Consider the following 22938-nt stretch of genomic DNA (forward strand, 5'->3'; position numbering starts at 1 on the left):
CCTTCTGCCCAGCTGGCCACCAATTCTTTTGTCTCCAAGAGCAAGCAACACCCTGCCCTCCTTGGGGACAGGTTTTGAGCTCTTCTCCAAGCAGCTACCTCTGATGAGAACCAGGATAGTGTTCTGTCCCTCGAACACATTTTGGGTGAAATAACAAAAGAGGGGTTCCAAGAGGCTTCCTTCAACAGGTCACTCAGACTCCTGAGAGACATGGTTTTATTTCCTTTGAGTAAGGAGGCTGACAGGAGAGCATGAGGTGGAGTTAGTCCCTCCGGCTCGCAGTCCCTGCCTTCAGTAACTACTGACCTCTTCCTGAGCCTTCAGCCAGCTCTGCTGCTAAGTGAAGAAGAAGAGCATCTCCTCCTTGTCCTTGTCCATTATTACGTGCTCAGATACCTCCTTTATTTTGATGACTGGTGGATGGGAGCGGTTTACCAATCTCCTGCCTCTCTGCAGGGGCAATAAACATGGTGAGCCTATGCTGCCTATGTAGATGTCGTGCTGTTCACATGCCCTGCCATAGGGTTCAGGAAGGGGCCAGCAAAGCCTGGTCATGCAGACCAGCCACTCAAGGGTGGCAGTGGCTAATGGGACCTGGAGTGTGGGTCAGCCTAGCAGTCACCATGCCAGCTTCACGGAGCACACTTTCTGATGGGCAAGAGTTAAAGTATTTCCTAGCTCAGGGCTTCCACAGGAGACCCTGCAATGTGACAGAACACATTAGAGGTCGGCCTGTAAAAGACAGTGATCCCTCTTAAAAGGCCCAATCCCATAACCTTCAGCTCTTTCTGAGTTAAGCTGTCTATTCTATGTCCAACAATAGCCCCTGACCGATGGTCCTAACCAATACGTAACTCCTCCATGCTCTTTGTCACATACATGTTGAACTGAATCATGTAATATGAATCTGTCTGCCAGCCTCCCAAAACTTAGCTATCTCCTTTGTTCTTGGATTTGCTTGGGGGGTTCTCTGAAGGCTGCTTTCTGAAGGGGTTCCTCTGCCCTGTCATCCCTCTCGTGGCAGCATGTGTTCTCTCTCTCCTCCCCTCTGCCCCCAAACGCTTCTCTTAATAAAGATCCTCTCCAGGAAAGAAAAGCCTCCCCTTTCTGCTAAGGCCCTGTTAGGTTTAGACCTCCATATATTGTCCTGTTTTCTGTCTAATGCTCTCCCTGCCATCTGAGTCCTGATCATGGCCTGGATGCCCTTTCTCCTAATGAGCTGCATCTTCTGAAGGGAATTATGTGTTCAGCTTTCTTTCTGAACTAAACACTGGGATGTTTTGTACTATCTTATTATTAATGGTGTTCATCTTTCCAAGCAATAAAATGGGCAGCCATGTTTCATAGACACCCACCAGCTCCCCTGTCTCTCAGGGACCATGCTTGGCTCCAGGCCTGCTTTCAGGGCCAGACTTTCTGCTGTCACATCGAAAAGGCACAAGGATGCCACAGGTCTTTTTCTGTGGGGCAAGGGCTTCAGACCCCAAAGACACAGGCCTAACAACAAGCAGTTCTTTGACCTGGGGTCTGTTTGCGGGGTGGACAGAGCAACAGGACCCAGAGACTGGGTGTTCATGGGAGTTCTGTGGCTGAGCATCTGCACCTGGCAGGGGCTGTGTGAATAGCACATTGGGAGATTGGTCCTGGTGAGGACAGCCCTAGGACAGGGCACTAGAAATCCCTGGCTTTTGGAGACTATTCAATACTCCAGCCTGGCACTGCAAGCACCTGTCTGTTTCTTCAGGGAAGTAATTTGCCTTCAGGGAAGCCTGGGAGCTCAGTCTGGAGAGCCTAGGAGGTACACTCTAGAATGGCCCTGGAGCCACCTCTCACCTTCTTTTTTATTTCAGCTTGGGCCCTGGCTCGAGCCCGCTGCAACCGCTCCTCCTGCAGCTCCTTCTGCATCCTGACCTTCTCTTCACGAAGCCTGGAGACAAGAGGTGGCTTACAGGGACCCGGGCCTAGGAGGAACCCCTTTTCCCACTCAGACTCCAGGTCAGTCCATGCCTTCCCATATGTAGAAAATGCCCCCTCTGCCCTTCCTGTCATTCGTAGACAAATCAGCCAAAGCTTGCAGGCAAAGGCAGATAGGGGGTGTAAATGCCATACTTGAGAGTGACCTAAGGTTTAGACCATAACCCCCCAAAAGCACCTTTCCCTAGATCCACATCTTTGTCTTCAGTCCCTGTGCCCACAATCCTACACCTAGGCACCTAGCTAGGACATTAGTCTTAAGGTGCTGGGACCCCAGAGGAGATGGCCCCAAAGACAGACAGACAGACAGACTTTGCAAATAGTTGTGTCCCATGACCCCCCTGACCTCTGGAACCCACAGAGGCCTGGCCTCACATCACAGAGACCTGAGCCTGTCTCTCTGGTCAAGAAACACACAAGGGTGGATGCTGACGAGCGTCCTGCACCCAAGCCAAAGCTGCAGTCATAGAAGTTTGGGTACAGTGGCTCACCTCATGCGCCGCTCCCTCTCCTTGGCCTTCTCAGCCTGCTCAATCTTAGCCTGAGGCACTCTCTCCAGATTCTCTAGCAGCTCATCCAGCTGGTGCTCCACCACAGTCAGCATCTGCACTGTGCCCAGGTTGGCCTCCTGCTGCATGCCCACACACTTCCGATACACATCCAGCACCTTGTGGTTCAGGCTCTCCAGCAGCTTGTCCTGGGGACAGTCAGCCAGCGGTGTGGCATGGCTGCAGGCCCCGTTCACCCTCACATGATAGCTTGCCTACACCAGCAGTGATTGCTTGCCAGCCAGGATGGAACAACCACAGTGTGGGCTCAGAGAGTGGGGTGGAGCAATGGTACCTGCTTTTCTTAGCCAGAATAGCTCTAGTGCTCCTGTGGTCATGCTCTGACTCATCTCATATACCAGCCCTTCCTCCAGCTTCTTCAGCAAACCCATTGAGGCCCAGTCCCTGTTCCAGGGAGCCATGCACTGACCCCAGCTCCCCACAGGACCACATTCTGTGAGGCCCAGGGTAGATGAGCTCACCCCTCTTGAGCCTGTCTGACATTGAGAAAGCAGGTAGCAACTGCTATGTGGGTATTGAGTGGGTATTGTTGAGCAGCAGCAGACAAAAAGGCTTAGTCAGGCCTGGCCGTAGCCAGTGCCCAGTAGCTCTTGACCAGGCAGGAGTCAGGCCCCTGAGCTGGTATCTGCCACACAAGGCCCTGGGCAGTCCTGGAAAGAGCTAACACCTGAGTGAATAAATGATATTTCTGTACTAGCGTGCTGAGCTCCTGGCCCGCCCTTGTCCCTGCTATCCAGAGTCTGGGAAGCAGTGCAGGCAGCTGAGGGAGTAGGTGAGCAGACCCCTGGGGCATATGCCACACCAAGCACACAGAGCATAGGGAGTGAGCAGGGTCTGAGGTGCTGGGCCTGGGCCCTGCTCTGAGACTCCTATCCCTACCTGCTGGTCACCCTTATACTCCCCGAAGTGGAAAACGCGGGCTTTGAGCTGCAGCTCTGCTGCTGACTCCTCCTCCTTGGAGATTGATATCATCATGGTGGTGATCCACTGCTTCAGCAGGTTGACCTCCCTGTCCCTGCAGGGTCAGACAGTTCCCTCAGCACCTGGCTCCCACTAGGCATGACCTAGTAGGCAGAGCTCTGTCCTGAGGCCATAGGCGTAGAAGAGTAGAGGCTCTGCCCACCAGGAGTGCAGAAAGAGGAGTTACCCACCCTTTGCACCTGATGTCAGTGGAAAAGCCACTAGTCTCTTGCCCTTAACAGCATTAGCTTATAGAATTTTGTGATGTTTACTGAATTGAAATTCCTTCCTTCCTGTTCCTAATTTGTGAACCATGGTGTCATTTTACACACTTGTTGGGATTTAACTTGTTTTCATCTTCTTGAGGTCTTTGTAGCCACAGTGATAAAACACCCTGTTCTGGACCCCTCTCTCCTGAGCCGTCTGTGTCTGGCTTGGCATTAAGGCCGTGCTGGTCTCAATAGGAGACTAGGAGTGCTCCCTCCTCTTCTGTCTTTTGGAGATGGTTGTGGAGTGTTGTCATTTCTCCCTTAAATGTGTGAATGTAAGCTCTGTCCTCTCTCTCCCCTCTCTCTCTCTCTCTCTCTGTGTGTGTGTGTGTGTGTGTGTGTGTGTGTGTGTGTGTGTGTGTGTGTGTGTTTTAAGACAGGTCTCTCACTGCCTGGGGCTTGCCAATGAGCTAGGCTTGCTGGGCAGCAAGTCCCAGGGATCCTCTGCCCCTTCCATCCCAAACCATAGTTATAAATGCACACCACAATGGTACCTGGTGTGTGTGTGTGTGTGTGTGTGTGTGTGTGTGTGATATATATGAGAGAGAGAGAGAATCAAGCACAGGTACTCCATTCCCTTAAACCCTTGAACGTTTTGTAGAATTATCTATTAACCCAGCTGGATCTAAGGCTCTTTTGCTAAATTACTATCCATTCAATTTCTTTGTTTTTCTCTTTCTCCGAAGTTGTTTTATGATTTTTTTTCCCCATAAAGGGTGATTGAGTTCATGGGCTGTGACTGGGAAACCACATGTAGGTGTTCCTGAGGATAACTGCTGTCTGTCACCTGTGTCCTGCTGGCAGTGTGGATGGCTGTGTTGAGGGAAAGCAGGTCCTCTGGGATGCTGAGAGGTTCCTGGCCTCTCTCCAGAGTATCTCCTTGTGCCTCCAGCCCTTGCCAGGGTTCCAGAAAGCAGTTTTGCCTAACAGCTGGTAGTTCCACTTTATTCTGGAGGCAGCCATACTGGACCAATATGAGTTTTGAGGAACATGGCTCCCTGTCTGGACATTGAAGTCTCAACTGGGTCGAGGCCTATGCCCTGGCTGCTTCTGTTACCTGAGCTGCCTTTGCTGGGCCTCTGGGTGGCTGGGTGCTCCCTGTACCCAGCAGATGCCTGGGACACACACTGCTTTCCTGCCTTGCCTCTCAGCTGATGTCACTGCCCCTCACATCACTCACCATGTCTTCTGCCTAGCACGTGCATTTCCTACTAGCCAGTGTGTCAGTCTTTCTGCCGTCGCTGCCATCCAGCGTAAGTTCCCGTGAAGAGGCCCAGCCTGTCTCTTGCAGGTCTTGGGCCCACCCAGAAAATTTGCTCAGAGTTTAGGGCCTTGGTGGATGAGCCTGAACAACACTCTCACCCAGTACCCCAGCCCAACCTTCCCTACTCAGTCCCCTTGGGCTCTGGAATGAGCAGAGGAGGAAACTGGGATGGGGTGGCTGGTGGCCACACCCTGTAGCAGGGATTATGAGTTTGAGCATCTAGTGAGCTTCGGGTGGGAGTGAGACCAGCTCCTGCCTCCCCTGCTGCCTTGTTGACTACATCTAGGACCTTGGGTTTCTCTAGGGTCTTTCCATTGCCCTGGTCCCTTGCTGTTCTAGACGGACTTTGACAGACCTGTCTTCCCAGGCTCCACTCATCCCAGGATGACTCCAGAGCCTTCCCAACAGCTGTATGTCTGCTGCTTGGTGCCCACCCAAATGCTGCAGGTTCCTAGCAAGGCATGTCTTTCTTTCCTCACATCTTGGGGCCAGGGGTGTGGTGTGAGGACCTCTGATACATCCCCATAGCTGAAGTACCTTGAAGGCCGGCTTCTGGTCCCTTCCAAACCATGCCTGCCTGAGGGCCCTAGGGTATGGTGGCCTTCCACATGGCAAGGCTGGCATCCCAGGGCCTGGGTTAATGGCAGAAGGGCTGAATGGGAGGTCCACAATGCTGCCTTCTGACTGAAGGTGGCTCCAAGGTCGTGGTATCTACCCAGACCCTATACAAGGAAGGGGCAGCTGATCGTGCATTGGGGGCAGGAGTGGCAAGGGGGAAGCATGGTGACCTACATGCGGATCTGGGTGTTTTTCAGAGTGACGTTCAGATCATCCAGGGCCTCCTCCATCTCCTGTGTGTTCTGAATCAGGGACAGGTTCTGTTCCTCTAACTGTGTGAAGATATCCAAGAGCTGTTGGGGCTCAGTGAAGTACAGTGCCAGCTCCTGTGAGGGGTAGGCAGAGAGGGTGCTGTATAGGACAGGGCCTGGTGGAGCAGTGTAGAGTACTTGATTGGGGTGCAAGAGGGGAGAGAGCCCTGCCACAGACCTCCCCATCGCTGTCAGTGTCGTCTTGTGATGGCACAGTAGGGCTTGACCTAAGGACAGACAGTGGGATCAGAGCTCCTGGACCAGTCTAGGCCACAAGTGGCGGGGGGGGGGGTGTCAAAGGACTAAAGACATGGATGGAACATGTTCCCTACCTCTCCCTTCCCCCATACTGCACCAGCCCCCATTGAGGTCCCACAGTCAAGAAACACTCAAAATTCAGTCATGAGTCCCCAGTTAGAAGACTACCTTCTCTTGGTCCACTAGTTTACTCTGCCCTGATCAATACTTTCTGTACCCTCACTTACATTGTACGTACCTTCCTACTTACCATTTGTTTTGAGTGCCCCTCTGAGGCCACCTGGATTGGGTCTGGTTACCTGCCTACTCATAGCCATTGGGCATACCAAGCTCTTCCCAGCTGACTGCAAGCAGCACCACACAGGGCAGGGACTGTCCTGCGACAACTCACAGGGATGCAGAGGCTGCTTTGCCACCACACTGCATGGACGCCACGTCCACGTGCTTTCCAGCCCTTCCCAGTGATCCCCACCCACTCCAACTGGACTGTGCCCAGGAGCTACAGATGTGTTATCTGGGGGACAGGTGCCCAGGGATGTGAGGTAGAGATGGAGATATACAGATGCATAGCTCAGCTCAGTCACTGACTCAAGGAACTTCAGGAGACTGCTGTGCCCCGCTGCTTTGAATCCACCGCCAAAGGGATATGGTCCTCTCAGTTGTGACCTTGTGCAGTTCACAATCTGTCCAGTTGTGTTCACCTAGCTCCCCACTTTTTGCTTTGTTTTCTTTTTTGAGACAGGGTTTTCTGTGTAGCCCTGGATATCCTGGAACACATACTATAGACCAGGCTGGCCTCAAACTCAGAACCCACCTGACTTTGCCTCCTGAGTGCTGGGATTAAAGGCGGACACCACCACCACCCTGCCCGGTTCCCAGCTTCTCAAACTGTGGGTCCCAGTCTCATGGGGGGGTTATGTAGTTAAGTGTGAGGGGAAAAACTGGGCAACAGTGAAAGGTCTCCTAACATGCAATGACCATAAATAATTAAAAGTCAAACAAAGGAAGTATAATTAATCTGGGGTGTTTTGGACAGCACTCACCCATGTTGCATTGTGCATTCACTGCAGACTTGGTTCTGAGTACACACATGCACTTTTCACTGTGCATGCTGTTACACCATACACCACCAATAATGTTGCCTGGAACCACCTTGGCTCAGATCCTAGGCTCAGGCTCAAGACTACATTGCAAACTGCAAGGCTTTTACTGTGCATCCAATATTCTGGGACTCTGAAATATGGGGCCTTGCTGAGCCTTCTGGGATAGCCAACAGACAGGAAAAGCTGCCCTGCCCCTGGCACATGTCTTTCATTGAGGAATAGCCCCTCCACTCTCCTTTATTGTGCTGTCATTAGGGCTACTGACTACCTCAGTCACCCCAGGGCAAGAACCAGACACCTGGGGCAGCCTTATGGGGTGACCTTCAGCTGATTTCCCTCTCCTCATCCTCCCCAATAGTCACATGAAATGTCTTGCCCCTCCCCTGTGACCCTGCCATGCTAGCTGTCTCCTTTAATGGCCTTTGCTTCCCCCCAGCCCCTGGAGACCACTCACAGTCTGGAGTCCAGCTCACTGTACAGGCTGGGTTGGCTGATCTGGCCAACCTGCGGGAGGCTCTGACTGCTGGATGGGGCATGCCCAGACCGTGTAAGCTTTGGGGATTTCTTCAAGCTCTGAACTCCTGGGAAGAAGGGGGGGAGGTTTGTATGTGCCCTTGGCATGAGGTGTGTGTCCCTTCTGGACTGGGGCAGTCATACCTTTCCACAGCAAGGCTGTCTTGCTTTTGCCAGACCCTACAGGAAGCAAATGAAAACCCCATCAGACCATTGCTGGACCCAGAGTTTCCATGGTAATTCAGGCTCCCAGCCCAGGAGAAGAAGCAGAGAAATGCTTGGGAAGAGAGCCCTTGGTTTGACTGGAAAGCTCATGTCCCTGTGGGAAGGCTTGAACTGTGAGCTCCTTGGGTGTTCAAAGTAGGTACTCCTATGTGTGGAGCCAGTCATGAAAGAAAGGACCAGATGGGGTCCCATATATACAGGGTTCCTTCAAGCTGGGTACAGGTTCTCTAAACCACTAACAGGATCCACCCTTGGGCGGGGGCACCCTTCTCTTTGCTCTACCTTTTTCCCCTAATAAGGTGGCCATGCTGCTCTCCTTGGTGAACTCCCCAGGCTCCTTGGCCTTTTTAAGAGCTTGGCGCTTCATCTCCTGCTCTTCTAACCATTCCTTGGGTGACAGCTTGTACAGGAAATCCTTGTAGATCTTGTAATGCTGCAAAGTATCTTCGAATTTGGAGATTTCACTAGGCTCAGAGAGAAATGCAGAAAGTTAGGCAGTGTCCACCACCAAGTCCTAGCTAGAAGCAGGTGGGAAGGGACCCTGCCCTGCAGGAGTCAGAACAGTCAGGATTTCCTAAGTTGTGACCCTCTGTGACCTACAGGGTCTTCATCCACGGGGATAAAGGCTGCTGCTCTCAGCCTGGACCACAATGGTCCTGTGTCCTGATGGTGTGGCCTCAGGAGAGCCACTGAGTCTCAGCATCATCAACACCCATAAAACAGGCCACAGCTTCCCACAGAGTTTGAGTGCTTGAGAGGCCTTTGTGGTCCTAGGTAACCCTTGAGTCCAGTGAAGTGACAGAGAAAGGTGCCCCCTGTACTCTACCTTTTGATGGCCATGATCTGGCTTGTGAGTTCCCGGATTTCAATGATCTTCTCCACCTTGATCTTGGTCTCTTTCTCAGCCCTGGGGAACCAAGAGGCCAATTTAATGGATCATTAAAGATCAATCAGAAATGGATGAAGCCATTGCCTTGGCCTCGGGCACAAGTCAGGTGGGGAGATAGGGGTGTAGCTAGGGGTAATGACCATAGGTTGAAATCAGAGCCTGGCTAGGGCTCAAGGTTCAGGTCCAGATAAGATTGGAGTAGAACTGGTTCGGGTGTGGGTTTTCACTGGCAAGGTCACAAGGGCCTGAAGGCTCACAGTCTCATGGCCTGCACTGAGCTGCGGTCATTCTCCCTGAGGAACTCATCAAACAAGTTTGCATCCTTCTCCAGGAACTTCTCAGCTCTCTCCAGCCTCCTCTCCTCCCGGGTTGCCAGCATTTCTAGCCGCTGGATTTCGTTTTGCTTCATTGCCACGGCATACTGTGAACCATTAGAGCATGAAGGTACCTGGGTGAGCCAGAGCCAAGCTACAGACCCTCAGTTGGATATAGCCATTCCCACCTGGAGGAGGAACATGTTTCGCTTCTGTTGCATATAGTCATTCAATGTTTCAGGCTCCACATTCTTATCTGCAACAAGACCCAGAAGGTGAGTAGGGGAGAGAGGCTGGAGCCCAGGCTGGAATTAGGTACCTAAGACAGTCCGCAGAGGAAGCTGGGGTCCTGCTACCTACCCAGGGTGTTACAGTGATGATGGGGCTGAAAAAGGGGGAGAAAAGGCTCCCTCAGCATATAGCCAACCTCCCACATCTGTGTGTTGCTTCCTTGGATTCAACCAATGAATCAGTGTATGGAAGACAATCATATTTGCACTACAGCTAAACAGAATTCCTTTGTCACTACAAACAACTGTCCACATAGAATGCATATTGAGTCCACAATGTATAGATATATGGATGACTTAAAGAATACAGGTGGGCATAAATATAACTTGAACATCACTGTGGGTTCTGATACCAAGGGGGCTCCAGGAAGTTGTCCCCTGGGATGCTGAGAGGTGACTGCTAGGCTCCACGTGGTTGGTGACTATCTGCCTTGGGCCTCTCTTATGATAGCACCCCCACAACTCATGAGGTTGGCATAGAGAGAGGAGTCCAGTGGTGGCCATGACCTATCACATGCTGCAGTGTGACCAAGATGACCAAGACCTGGAAGGCAAATTTCAGTTATGACCTCCTCACTGTAGCTGAACTGCCCGTTACCTGTGATTGGCTGGTTGTTGGGTGGGCCTAAGCCTCTACAAGCGGAGCTTGCACTACTGGTGCAGACCATGTGGTCTCTGTGTGATCAGCGTGTCCTAGAACTGTGGCCCAGCAAGACAGCTCTCCAGTATGTGGTGTCAGACACACAGAGAGAGGGCCTTTCTTAATCATCCCATATTCCTGCTCCTGCACAAGGTAGGGGTGCTATACCTTGGGTCATGGCCAGCTTCCAGGCGGTGTTGTTGCGGAAAGAGTGCAGCTGCCGGGCCTCAGCCATCAGTTCCTGGTCCTCTATCTCCTCTTCTAGCTGCAGCTCCCGGCGCAGGCTAGTGTGCTTGGCGGACACCTTGGATGCGTACGTCATCTTCTGGTGCACCCTCAGCATCTTCTTTTGTTCACGTTCCTGTGGGGGTGACAGGCAGTCAATGGATCCAGGGTCTTGTCAGATGCATGTCTCCAGTGCCAGATGCATGTCTCTAATGCCAGAGGCTGAAGGGGTCCACACATAGGGAGACACGCACACACTCACACATACACCTGTGCTGAGCACTCTGTTGCTGGTGCTCTTAGAGAGGCTGTGGGCTCTTGCACACACCCTCTAGGGTTGAACAGGACAATGACCACCTGAGGATGGGACTGGGAAGAGGCAGCTATACCAAACACAGGTGCCAGTTCAATGTGCAGCCAAATAACAAATAGTACTAGCATGGCATGGCTAAGAGATGATCACCTGTCCCTTCACCCAAAGTCCCCTTTAACTGAGGCCAAGAATTGCTAAAACTGACAAAAGGTTTAGGGAACTTAAACCTGTTTCCAAACGGCTAGTAATTCCCTCTGCAGGATGTCCTGTCAGCTCGCTGGAAGCTTACTGGCTGGCTCCACTGCCCTGCTCCTGTGTGCTACCCACAGGGAGCTCTCATGATCTATCTATAGATACTCCCTGTCTATAGCAGCTCTCAAGCCTAAGTGCTGTCTAGCATTGTAGGCTTTGCAATGAAGTCTCTCCATTCAGAAAGATTCTCAGCATCAGTCTGTTTTCTGCTGGGACCCACCAGTTGCCACAATCCATTATCTGATAATCCTGAAGAATCTCAGCTGGGTACAAGGGTGTGGTACTCAGTGAGGAGGGGTGCAGCAGGTGAGGAAGGGTGCAGGAGGTGGGGGAGGGGTGCAGTAGGTGGGGGAGGGGTGCAGTAGGTGAAGGAGTCGTACAGTAGGTGGACTGCATTGTCTGGGCTTGTCTGCTGTTCTGTTTTGGGCCTGTGGGATGCAGGCACAGGGAATGTGGGAAAGGTAGAGAGCAGTGGGGAAGCCACCTGACTGAGGCCCAGTCAGAGACGATGGTGGGAAAGCCAAGCAGGGTCTGCACTTGACTTCTTAGGGAAAGTGAGTGCTCTGGACTGAGTGGGTTGAGGAGGGAAGCATTTACCTGAGACAGGAGGAACAGAGCGCAGGGAAGCTTCTCAGAAGAGGCTGACCCAGGTCCAGATACTTACTGCAATGGCTTTATTCCGCTCCTGCTCTCTGAACAAGAAGAAATCCACATCCCCTGACATGTGAAAAGGGTTACTTGAGGGGTCAGCTATAGTCACATGCCCTGGAGAAGGAAAAAATAGCTCATGTCTCAGGGTCCTCGTGACTTTCTACTCCTCATGGGATACAGCACCACACCAGTATCTTCTCCTGGGTCCTTAAGTCCCGTAAACTTGCCTCTGTGGTTTATATTAGGGGAGCTGGTCTCCTGCCTGGCATGTGTCTCACCCATCTGCCTCTGGCCTGGTGTGAAAATCCCAGCAAGGCTCCATTCCCAGAGAAAGGAAGCCAGAGCCTCTGGCCAAAAGTGATGGAACTGAACAGGTTTCCTATGGGTAGGACAAGTGGGGTACAGGCCAGGGCAACTCCTGGAGGCCCCAGAGAGATGGGCAGAAATCCATCCAGGGAACCAGAAGCAGGACCCAAGCCGGGGCTCATGCTGGTCATGCCTTTCTCCTCTACACTGATTCAGATCCTAGTGTGAGTTCCAGGGGCCCAGGAAGTCAGAGGGTGAATGGCACACAGGGTCCCCCGGGTCCCCATCAGTGTGAAAGTCCAGGACAACTGTGGAAGGCAAGAGGAATACTGGTGTAGTACAGACTGTTAGAGAGCTCTGGGAGAGAGCAAGGGTGTGTCTGCTTTCAAAGACCTCTGCAGCCACACTTAGGGCCACACTGAGTTTTGGTCAATGGAATGTGAGCCAGAGCTGTTCAATGGGACCACTGGGATGGCCCGATCCATCTGAGGCAGAGTAATGAGAGCGTTGTGTTTGTAGTGAATTAATTGATGTGGGAAGACTCAGCCCGTCATGGGCAGTACCATTCCTTGGGTTGGGGACCTGGACTGAACAAGAGTGGAGAAGATGCACTCCAGGCTTGCAAGCCTGCATTGATTCCTGGCTGCTCTTGGCTGGCAGTTTTCAGTTCCCCGCTTCCTTGGCTCCCCTACTATGAGGGACTGTGACCCTCATAGCTGAGAGCTAATAAAAGCCCTTTCTCCCTAGTTGCTTTTGAGGGAAGGGGCGCATTTTGTCAGCAATAGAAAACAAGGGCTGGGAGTTTTCTCTTTTTGGGTTCCTTTCTTCCTGCCTTGAGTCAGACACGGTTGTGCATATCAGCCTTCCCATGACCATGAGACAATCTTGTATTTGAAAATTCTGGTGAGACAGAAAGACTTAGGACCTGGTCACCCGGATACCTTCTCAGGGTTTTGAACCTCAGATCTGACTCATTTCCCACTGATTACTCCACTACCAACCCTCACGTTTCTGTTGAGTTTTGCCTAACAGGAAGATTAACACCCCCCTCTGCCCTGCACCTTGGAAACCAACCTGACGCACCCTAGGAAAGGGGCCATGCACCCCACTCCACCCTGTACCCTGGAGGCCAACCTGTCGCACCCTAGAAAAGGAACTGGGCTTTGCCTCACCTACCCTGCTGGGGAAACTACCTTTGCTTTTCTTTCGAGGTTTCTTTTTATCTTCAACGAAGGAAGAGGAGCTGTTGTTCATGAACTCCAGGGTGCTTTCTGGTAAGACACAAAAGCAGCGTGAGAGCCACAGCGATGGTGCCCTGGCCCTGAGAGCTGTGAACACACAGCAAGGTGGTGGTGCTGGATTCCAGATGCTCAGGGCGCCAGCTTAGCCACCTCTCTGAGCCTCCAGGTCTACAAGTGAGATGCAGATGCTGGCTTTACTGAGAAGTAAAACTGTATGAAGCCATGAGCATCCCTTCCCTGAAAACCGGCAGGAGGCAGCTGCTTCACGTCTTCCCTTCCCTCAGCCCCCTTGATCTCCCTGTAAGCAACGTGCCACTGACTCCTCCCATGGCGGAATGGAAATGTCAATATCACATTCCTTGGGAAGCCCCACCCCCTCCCATCTGGTAAGGGTTTTGCTAACCTGGCCCTGTTACAAGAAACCTAAGGTGAAGGGCCAAGTTCCCTGAGGCTGGTTCATATCTTTCTTCAGGTGATACAGGCATTGAGGTCCAGCTGCTGTACTGACCTTGTCACCTGACACCCACAGCAAAGGACCTTGCAGGCCCCTCCCAAGACAACTAGGACTCCAGCATCCTGGAGCCCCAAACCCTGCCAGGGGAACCAGAAGAGAGTAGAACTGAGCTGTGAGGGTAAGTCAGGAATGACTGTGGTCCCCAGTGCCCTGGGATGGAGGAAGTCAGGCCTGGAAGGGTAAGAGTGAGCAGAGCCCTGGAGGCCCAGCAATGTGTCTGAGCACAGGAACACTCAATCTGAAGCCTGGGATACTACAGGACTGAGTACAGTTTCACCGTAGCAAAGGATGGGGCAGATGAGGGGTGAGCTATTCTGTGTTCCCCAGAGCTCCCTCCTGACTACTTCCTAGAGTCTATGGGAAATTTTCCTTTAGTAACATTTGATTATCCCGTCATAAAAATTAGAAGATACTAAAAGCTAAACGCTAAACACAAACACAACAAAGCGAACCAAAGTCAAAAGTGTACTTCAAATATTCATTCTTAATTGAAAAAGAAAGCCATATACATTGTCAAAAGTTGCCAATTTTAAGGTTGAGAAGCATCCTCACCCATTCTTTCTGCTCAACAGAGGTATTTTCCCAGTGAGAGAGTCTTCCCTGTGTCCTAAGCTGGCATCAGACCCACAAGGGTGCTGTATCTCTAGTTTATCTACATATATCTCCTGTATATCTAGTTTATCTAGGTAACTCTAGCTTATCTGCATATATCCTCTATATCTCTAGTTTATCTAGATATATCTCCGTATATTTAGTTTATATAGATGTATCTCCTAGTTTATCTAGGTAACTCTAGCTTATCTGGATATATCTTCTATATCTCTGGTTTATCTAGATATATCTCCTGTGTCTCTAGTCTTTATAAATACATCTCCTGTGTCTCTGGTTTAAAAGAAGACTTGAGGGCTGGCAAGTTGGTTTAGCAGTTCAGAGCATCAATTACTCTTGCAGAGAACCCATATTCGGTTCTCAGCACCCAAATGGTGGCTAACAACCATCTGTTATTCAAGTCCCAAAGAATCCAACACCTTCTTCTAACCTCTGAGGGCATCAGGCACACACATGTTCGTATAAGCAAGCAAAACATCCAAACAAATAAATCTTTTTAAATTTTCTCAAGAGTACATTAATTTGAGGAAGAGGAAAGGGGTGAATCTGGGATGAATATGATGAAAATACATTCTCATAAATTCTCAAAGAATTAAAACATTTTAAGGGCTGTAGAAATATCTTGAGAGTTAAGAATGATTCTTGCTCTTTGCCACCTGTGACTCCAGCTCCAAGGGAAGCCCTCTACTGCCTCCCAGACACCTGCATGCATGTGATAAACACACTTATACATAAATGCAGGTCAGGCGCCAGCATTGCTTTCGGACTGTCATCAGTGCCCGGGATGAGCAGCCCCTGCGTTGAAGCTTTGTTTCTAAGGAACATTCTAGCACCCACCAGCTTAAGGTGATGGGCCCTGTAAGACAACTGAAGCTGACAGCAGACAGCTCACCTGCCCACAACCTTCACACTCTCTCCCGAGTTATTGTCCCTCGCACTGATTTCTGACTCACTTCACTATAGAAAGTTCATGTGAGCTGGCCATAGAGGCACACACTTTTGATCCCAGTACTTGGGAGACAGTCTGGTCTAGAAAGAGAGTAACAAGGCAGTTAAGACCCTACCTCAAACAAAAATGTCCATGTAGCTACTCTCATGGCAGAATGGGTGTCTTAGGGTTTCTATTGCTATGATGAAACACCATGACCTAAGTAACTTGGGAGGAAATGGTTTATCTTATCACAGTCCCACATCATAGTACGTTAAGGAAGAAAATCAGGACAGGTACTTAAACAGGGCAGGAACCTGGATGCAGAGGCACATGGAGGATGCTGCTTACTGACTTGCTCATCCTGCTTTCTTATAAGACCCAGGACTACCAGTTGTTGGTGGCTTTATCCATTAACCAATTAAAGCAACATATACACAGAAGGGCCTCCCACACCAACCAGTCCAGGAGTAGCACCATCCACAATGGGCTGGGCCCTCACTTATCAATCACTAGTTAAGAAAATGCCTTACAGCGGGATCTTATGGAGGCATTTTCTCAATTGAGGCTCTCTCCCTTCAGATGACACTAGTTGTATCGTCTAGCCAGGACAATGGGTCACTCCAGGTCACCAGAATCTGTGTTCTGAGACCAGAGTTACAGATTCTGGTGATCCGCCAGCCTCTTCCCAATAACCACACAGAGACTTACTATTAACTATAAATGCTCAGCTGATAGCTTAGGCTCCTTTTTAGCCAGCTCTTATAACTCTTATAGCCCATTTCTGTTAATCTGTGTGCTGCCCTCAGGCTCGTTCATCTCAAGTACCTACTTCCCATTCTGCTCTCTCTCCTTGTGACTCTACCCTCCTCCCAGCATCCTCAGTTTTTCTCTCCCACCTAACCTCTTCCTGCCTAGTTGTTGACCAATCAGCTCTTTATTAATAATGAGAGCAACACATTTTCACAGAGTACAAAAGGACTATTCCACAGCATTTTCCCTTTTTGTCTAATAAAAAAGGTTTTAACTTTAAAATAGTAAAATTATATACAACAAAAGCAGTTATCAAGTTTTTGCAAAAAATAGAGAAAATACTCTATTGTCTATCTTATCTTTGTAAGTCTAAAGTTTTATACCTAATTTACCTTAACTTATAACTGAGGAAAACTTTCAGTCTATTTAGTTTTTCACTCCATCAGAGACCCCGGAAGGGTGTAATATTACCTGTGTTTTAATATATAGTTTTAGTATGTTAAAGTTAAAAACCTTACTTTTTAATTAAAAAAGGGGGGAAATGTGGAATATTTCTTTATACTATGTAAATATACATCACTATGATTGGCTTAATGAAAAAGCTGACTGGCCAATAGTTGAACAGGTAGAGGTTAGGTGGGGCTGGCAGACATAAAGAGACCATAAAGAGGAGGAGGAGTCTCAGAAGCCATGAGGAGATGCAGAGGAAGTAGATGAACTTGCTGTACTGGGGAAAGGTGACAAGCAACATGGCAGAGCGTAAATAAGAAATATGGGTTAATTTAAAATTTAAGAGTTACTAGCTAGTAACAAACCTGAGCTACAAGTAATAAGTCTCAGTGTGGTTATTTGGGAACTGGTTGGTGGGAGAGAAAAGTCCGCCTAAACATGGCTTCTTCCATAAACAGGTATTTCATGTTGGTTCTTGGAACTGCAGAGACAGTTTTGTTTTGGACAGGAGGGTAGAGCTGGATGACAAAGTCAGCTGTGCAGTTGCCTTTGCATTTATTGGTTCAGATTGTCTATTTTATGTGTCTTTTAATGCAACTTAAAATCTATGTCCATGGCTCATTCACATGACTCGCACACAGCCCCTGGGAGTATTTTCAGTCTTTTCCCATTTCCCAACTTTGCAATGGGTTCTGTGGATCACCAAGCACTATTGGCCCAGGTCTCTTGCACTGCTACCACTGCACAGCCCCAGGCTCTGCTCTGCACACTCCTGCCTCTGAGGACCCACCAGCAGACAGGCCTCCACAGCTACTCTGGGTCTACTCAATCTCCTGAGCGCTCAGAGCGCCCCCTGGTGGTCAAGAGGAAGCTGTTATTGGTGCAACCAAGGCAGTCCTTCATGCAAATGAGGGACTGCCAAAGGAAAGTATAGTTGGTGAAAATGCCACATTCCCTTTCTGAATTTAGATACAAGGATGCACCCTGTTCTAGACTTGGTGCAACAGTAGCAGAAGGCTGTAGCGGAGGTGGGGCCGAGACGGGTGAGGGGGCTCCAATGTGGGCAGAGTAGACAGAGACCCCGAAAGACAATAGAAACAGGGGTAAGGTTGAAACCCAGGGAAGAGAAACTGCAGCCAGGCAACAAGAGGAGTTCCTAGAAAACATCAAACACTGAAGGCTGAGGGCAGGAGTTGCAGTGCTGAAGCCTCCCTTCTCATCTTCGTGCAGCCTCTGGGATGTGCCTTGCCTGCTCCTTCTCCTCCAGGAGTTGGGCTCATGAAGAGCAAACAATCAGGACGTCCCTACTTCAATCAGTGGGGGAACCCTCCCTGACCCCATTGACCTTTCATCAAACAAGAGTGTGACTGCTTTTCCTCGGGATGCCCTCTCCCCAGCATGGCCAAGAGACTTATGGGACCGGAACCAGTTTGCCATTCAGGGGGCCCGAAAGGTTCCCAAGGGAGGGAAGGCTGTTACCAGATCTTCATGGAGCCAATGTGGCTTATCCTCTGTTCTCGTGCCGCACCCCCAAACCCTTGCTTCCCGGGCTGCCCACCAATGCAGACCAGCAGTCCTGATCTAGGGGCTTCTCTTGACATGACTACTGAACTTTCCTCTAAATCAAAAGACCATTTGGGGAAGTTTTGCTGGGCCTGCCATAGATGGACTGTTGGATCATATTTAAAAGGGGAGGGGAAAGGTGATGGAGCCCTCACCAGAGTATCCAGCCACCCCTCCTAACCAGCTTCTATAGACATGTAGTCTTGGGTCTTGGGAGAGGGGGGCTCCATCTATGTGATATAGGAAAGCCATCATCTCGCCTTTGGGGAAACCACCCACCCTCCTGGAAGTAACCCCTCACCCAGGCTCTACATTAGTGGTTCTCAATCTCCCTAATGCTGTGGCCCTTTAATACAGTTCCTCATGTTGAGATGACCCCAACCATAAAATTAAGTTTATTGATACTTCATAACTGCAATTTTGCTACTGTTAGGAACTGCAATGTAAATATCTGTGTATTCTGGTGGTCTTAAGCAATCCCTGTTCAGCCCCCAAGGGGGTCAACAGCCACAGACTGCTAACTACTGCTTTATAAGGAAAACCCATAAACCCGTTGGTTCCAGACGAACTTTAGTGGAAACATACCTCAGTTTGATGTTGGTGACCTTGGTAGAAGGGAGTAGACACTGTTGGTGTCTCTCTCTGGGAAGGGATTTTAGTCACCAGATACTAAAATACTTCAGGAACTATCTGTCCTTTGGCAAGAGACTTGCAGATCAGAGGCATTTTTGTTTCATGGGTCTCTAAGGCATAATAATTAAACCTTGAAATGTAACTTTGGCTCTTACTCCTGTCTCAAAGCACATACACACAGAGAGAGAGAGAGAGAGGGAGGGGGAGAGAGAAAGAGAGAGAGAGAGAGAGAGAGAGAGAGAGAGAGAGAGAGAGAGAAAGGCTGGAAGCATGACAGCCCTAGGAGGGGTGCCTTAAGTTTCTGATGGAGCGTCCTGTGCCAGGGAGACCGAAGTGACCTTATCTTCTAGAAACCTGGGCCAGGTTAATTGCTGATAGAGCATCAGGTGGCTGAGGGTCAGGCCACTCCCTGCTCTAGGACAGTTAGACATTGATCTGACATTTTGAAATCTTTGATAGAGTATTAAAAGACAGAATTTAGAAAGAACCCCTATAGCTTAACTATAAACCATAAAGAACCCATCCCCAAGTGGGCAAATGACAGCCACTAAGACCTTGACAATAGAGAAGTTACAGTCAACCCCCAGATCAGACGCCACATCACTTGCATTAGGGCCACTTGTCAACAAATGGCAAATGCAGTGACAGTTGGTGTTGCCAAGGATGAGGACTGGGAGCAGTGGAGACATAGCTACCAAGAAAGCAGTCTGGCAGCTCTTCTGAAGAGCTCAGAACCAAATGCACATCTCAAAGCCATTCTAGTCCTAGATTCTGCATCACAAGGAAGATGAGGCAATGAAATAGGGCATGGAGTAGAGACAAAGGCAGTGAGGCCAGGGTCCCAGTGTGTGACCCCACCCTCACCCCATAGGCTTCAGTGTCTCAGTGTAGACTGGGTGTGGAAGACCTGTTCTGTCTGCACACCTCTCCACTGTGAGCTGACTGCAGACATGTTCAGATGACACGCCAAATCTGGGTACCAAGGGCTGAGGCAGAGCCCAGATTTTGCTGTTCCTTAGGGTACCACAGCATATCCTATGCATGTACATTCATGCCCCCGCATGCATGTTCTCGCACCCCTGGAATCAAACAAAATAAGAATAGTCAAGGACCTGGTGGTCCTGGGTTCTATATGAAAATGGGATGAACAAGCCATGGAGAACAAGCCAGTAAGCAGCACTCCCCCATGGCCTTGGCATCAGCTCCTGCCTCCAGGTTCCTGCCCTTCATAAACTCCTACCCTCCTCTGAACTTTGGATAATGAGCTGTTAGATGGAACTGTGAGTAAAATAAACCCCTTCCTTCCAAGTTGCTTTGGTCATGGTGTTTCATTGCAGCAATAGTGGGCTGGTATCTCAGCGGCTTTTGGCTGAAGGAGCAGAAGGAGCTCCCACAACACCTGACTTTATATTTTATTTTTAAAAACACTAGCCAAGAGCCATCAGTGCCCAGACACTGGGAGAATGGTTTCTTGTCCTATTTAAGGAGCAGAGTAGAGGAATAGTACCCCCAAAGAGGGAGAGCTGCCTCCCCAAAACTCAGAAGCGCCTCCTATGTCTCCCCTCTTTCACCCACACAGTGGCTGACACCATCAGGGGCCTGGTACAGATGTGTGAAACAGCTGTGGTCTCACAGTTACCCCTAATGCACAGGAGTGCACTGTGAGCCACAGATGTGGATGACCAGCTTTGTCCATCAGTGGTTACAGGCTGACTTTGGATAAGTGAGCTGACTTGACTAGGTTTATGTCAACTTGACGCAAGCTAGAGTCATCCGAGAAGAGCGAACCTTGATTGAGAAATTGCTTCCATAAGATCTAGCTTATAGCCCGCATGGCATTTTCTGAATTAGTTATTGATGTGGGAAGGCCCAGCCCATTGTGGGTGTTACCACTCTAGGAAGGTGGTTCTGGGTGCTCTAAGAAAGCAGGCTGAGAAAGTTACGAAGGGCAAGCCAGTAAGTAGTACTTCTCCATGCCTCTACGTCAGTTCCTGCCTCAAGGTTCCTGCCCTGACTTTCCTCAGCGATGGACTGTACCTGGAAGTATAAGAGGAACAAACCCTTTCTTCCCCAGCTTGCTTTTGGTCATGGCGCTTATCACAGCAGTGAACCTTCTGAGACAGCCAGGTTGCAACTCCCAGGATGCAGTGCACTCTCTGAAAGCCAGGTTCCTCTGAACTGCCTCACGAAGCTGCTGCTCCCAGCCCTGCCCACCAGAGAAGGTCTGCCCATCTGACCCTACCTGGTGGTCATGAGTGAAGCTCTTTACAGATAGGGGCCTGCACCACAACCTGGCTTCCAGGAAAACGATTTTGGCCATTTAGTCAAAAACCCTCCATCATGAGGGTCAGGTTCTGAGCTAGATATTCTCAACCGTGTATCCCTGAATGGGGCCTGTACTAGCTAGCTGCTGAGGCAGTAGGCTGGTCCTTCAGTCCCAGCCTCTACAGGAAGGTGTGGTCAGCTCTGGACTCCCTCTGACCTCCCAGCTGACTTAGGCAAACCAATCCCTGGTGGCCTGGTTTTCTACACTTCCCAACCCTCAAGCCTTTCAAGCTAACACCTGCTGTTTTGCCTCAATGCTACAGGATTGCTTCCAACTTCACAACCCCGCCCCAGGTCCCTCTACAGGAGGATGGCGTCTTCTTGTGGTAGTGGAGTTTTCCTGTACTGTTTTGTGTTGAGAGGTGACATCTATTTCAGCCTTTATTTTTAAATACTTCCAGACAAGAGAGAGGAGGAGAGAGAGATAGTGAATATTGGGGCGGGAGACTCTAAGTATCCTTGTGGGAGCAAGTATGCATAATAGTTTGTTTTTTTGAAAATACACAGTGTCCATTGTCAGCAGCTGGTGATGAAGCACATTCTGCTCAAGCTGTGGGATTTTGAATCTGCTGGAAAGTATGAAATGTCTCCAGTTTTTTTTTTTTTTTTTTTTTTTTTTTTTTTTTTTTTTTTTTTTTTTTTTTTTTTTTTTTTTTGGTTAAAAAAAAAAAAGGTAAATTTATTTTTTTTTTTTTTTTTTTTTTTGGTTTTTCGAGACAGGGTTTCTCTGTGGCTTTGGAGCCTGTCCTGGATCTAGCTCTGTAGACCAGGCTGGTCTTGAACTTGTTTTTTGTTTTGATAGCTTTTTTTTTTAATCGGGGTCTCAGTACGTAGCCCAGGCTGGCCTCAAACTCCTGATCCTCTTGCCTGATTTACCCCAGTGCTGGAATTACAGGTATGCACCACCCCTCCTGAGAATGCTCACTATGTGGTCTCGTGGGAAAAGCAGAGTGCAGAAGGGCATTTTTATTGTGTGCTTGAAAGGACACACTGTGGGCACAAGTTTCTGCTTGGATGTGCACAGAGCTTGCTTGGAGGGGTGTCTGCGCATCACCACAGCGTCCTGGGGAGATGTTGGGGGTAGGCTTTCAAACAGCTGTGTGGGGGAGTGAAAATATACTTTTAAAGCTTGAACCACGGAGGACTTGCCCAAAAAATACATCAAATTGGGATTTAAAAGCTGAAGGGAGCAGAGAACACAGGGACAATGGCACTGTCCACCTGACAGCCTCCCTAGGTGCCACCCTGGGTGAGCACCTATAGCATGCATGTCATTTGGCCTGAGAAGGGACATTTCACCCATACTGGGACCTCCTCCAGGCTCAACATAGCAACTACATCAGAAGAAAGTGGAGAGACCTGCTTCTGTTCTGGTTTTCTCTCCTGACCCACAACTGTCTGCAATGTCTTCTTTCAAATCCACGTGCTCAAGTCTGTATCTCCATAGCACCTTAGAATGTGACCTTGCTTGTAAATAAGGTCATTGCAGATGTGTTTGCAAAAGTTGAGGACATTCTGTGCTAATAAAAGGGACACTGAGGCACAGACCCACACAAGAGGAACACTATGGAAGTGTGGAGGCAGAAATGGGTGGTACCCTTAAAGCCAAGGGCAGAGAGGCCTGGGTCAGAGTCTTTCCCAAACATCAGAAGGCACCAGCCCTGTCCAACTTCCTGTCACTCATGGCCACAGAAGCTGTGCAACAGGCTTTTATCCCTGGTGGATCCGCATCACAGCAGCCGTAAGAAACTTGTACACGGTGTTGATTTAGAGTCCTTGAGTGAGTTCACACCTCACTGTCCCAGGCTCCAGGGTCCTTTCGACCTCTGGGAGCCCCCACCCAGCTCAGTACTTACTGTCATTGACCACTTTCAGAGGGAGCACAGAGGAATGTGCCTCGGACGCCATGGCTGAGGACCAACCGGTGAGCAAAACTTGGCCTTAGCTGAAGGAGATTCTCACCTGGGGAGAGACACCGTATGTGAGTGGGGGGGGGGTCTCCAAACCCACAGCTGAAGGAGATTCTCACCTGGGGAGA

General features: G+C 49.8%; 1 protein-coding gene across 1 annotated transcript in view; it reads right to left on the reverse strand.

Annotated features, from left to right (window-relative positions):
- Window positions 1–3: 3 nt before the first annotated feature.
- The window catches only part of Cfap100 (cilia and flagella associated protein 100), a 23986-nt gene continuing 1051 nt past the window's right edge, over window positions 4–22938 (reverse strand). The window contains exons 2-17 of the mRNA XM_005365306.3: window positions 22757–22862; window positions 13078–13155; window positions 11592–11692; window positions 10306–10498; window positions 9396–9463; window positions 9151–9314; window positions 8831–8911; window positions 8287–8468; window positions 7924–7959; window positions 7721–7847; window positions 6084–6132; window positions 5829–5980; window positions 3423–3558; window positions 2466–2671; window positions 1834–1927; window positions 4–450 (exon numbers count right to left, since the gene is read on the reverse strand). Of these exons, the coding sequence (XP_005365363.1) occupies window positions 337–450; window positions 1834–1927; window positions 2466–2671; window positions 3423–3558; window positions 5829–5980; window positions 6084–6132; window positions 7721–7847; window positions 7924–7959; window positions 8287–8468; window positions 8831–8911; window positions 9151–9314; window positions 9396–9463; window positions 10306–10498; window positions 11592–11692; window positions 13078–13155; window positions 22757–22808 (1833 nt within the window). The 5' untranslated portion in view covers window positions 22809–22862 and the 3' untranslated portion in view covers window positions 4–336. The remainder of the gene's footprint in view (window positions 451–1833; window positions 1928–2465; window positions 2672–3422; window positions 3559–5828; window positions 5981–6083; window positions 6133–7720; window positions 7848–7923; window positions 7960–8286; window positions 8469–8830; window positions 8912–9150; window positions 9315–9395; window positions 9464–10305; window positions 10499–11591; window positions 11693–13077; window positions 13156–22756; window positions 22863–22938) is intronic.

The sequence above is a fragment of the Microtus ochrogaster genome, unplaced genomic scaffold (assembly GCF_000317375.1).
Source record: "Microtus ochrogaster isolate Prairie Vole_2 unplaced genomic scaffold, MicOch1.0 UNK1, whole genome shotgun sequence".
In the NCBI taxonomy this organism is placed as follows: domain Eukaryota; kingdom Metazoa; phylum Chordata; class Mammalia; order Rodentia; family Cricetidae; genus Microtus; species Microtus ochrogaster.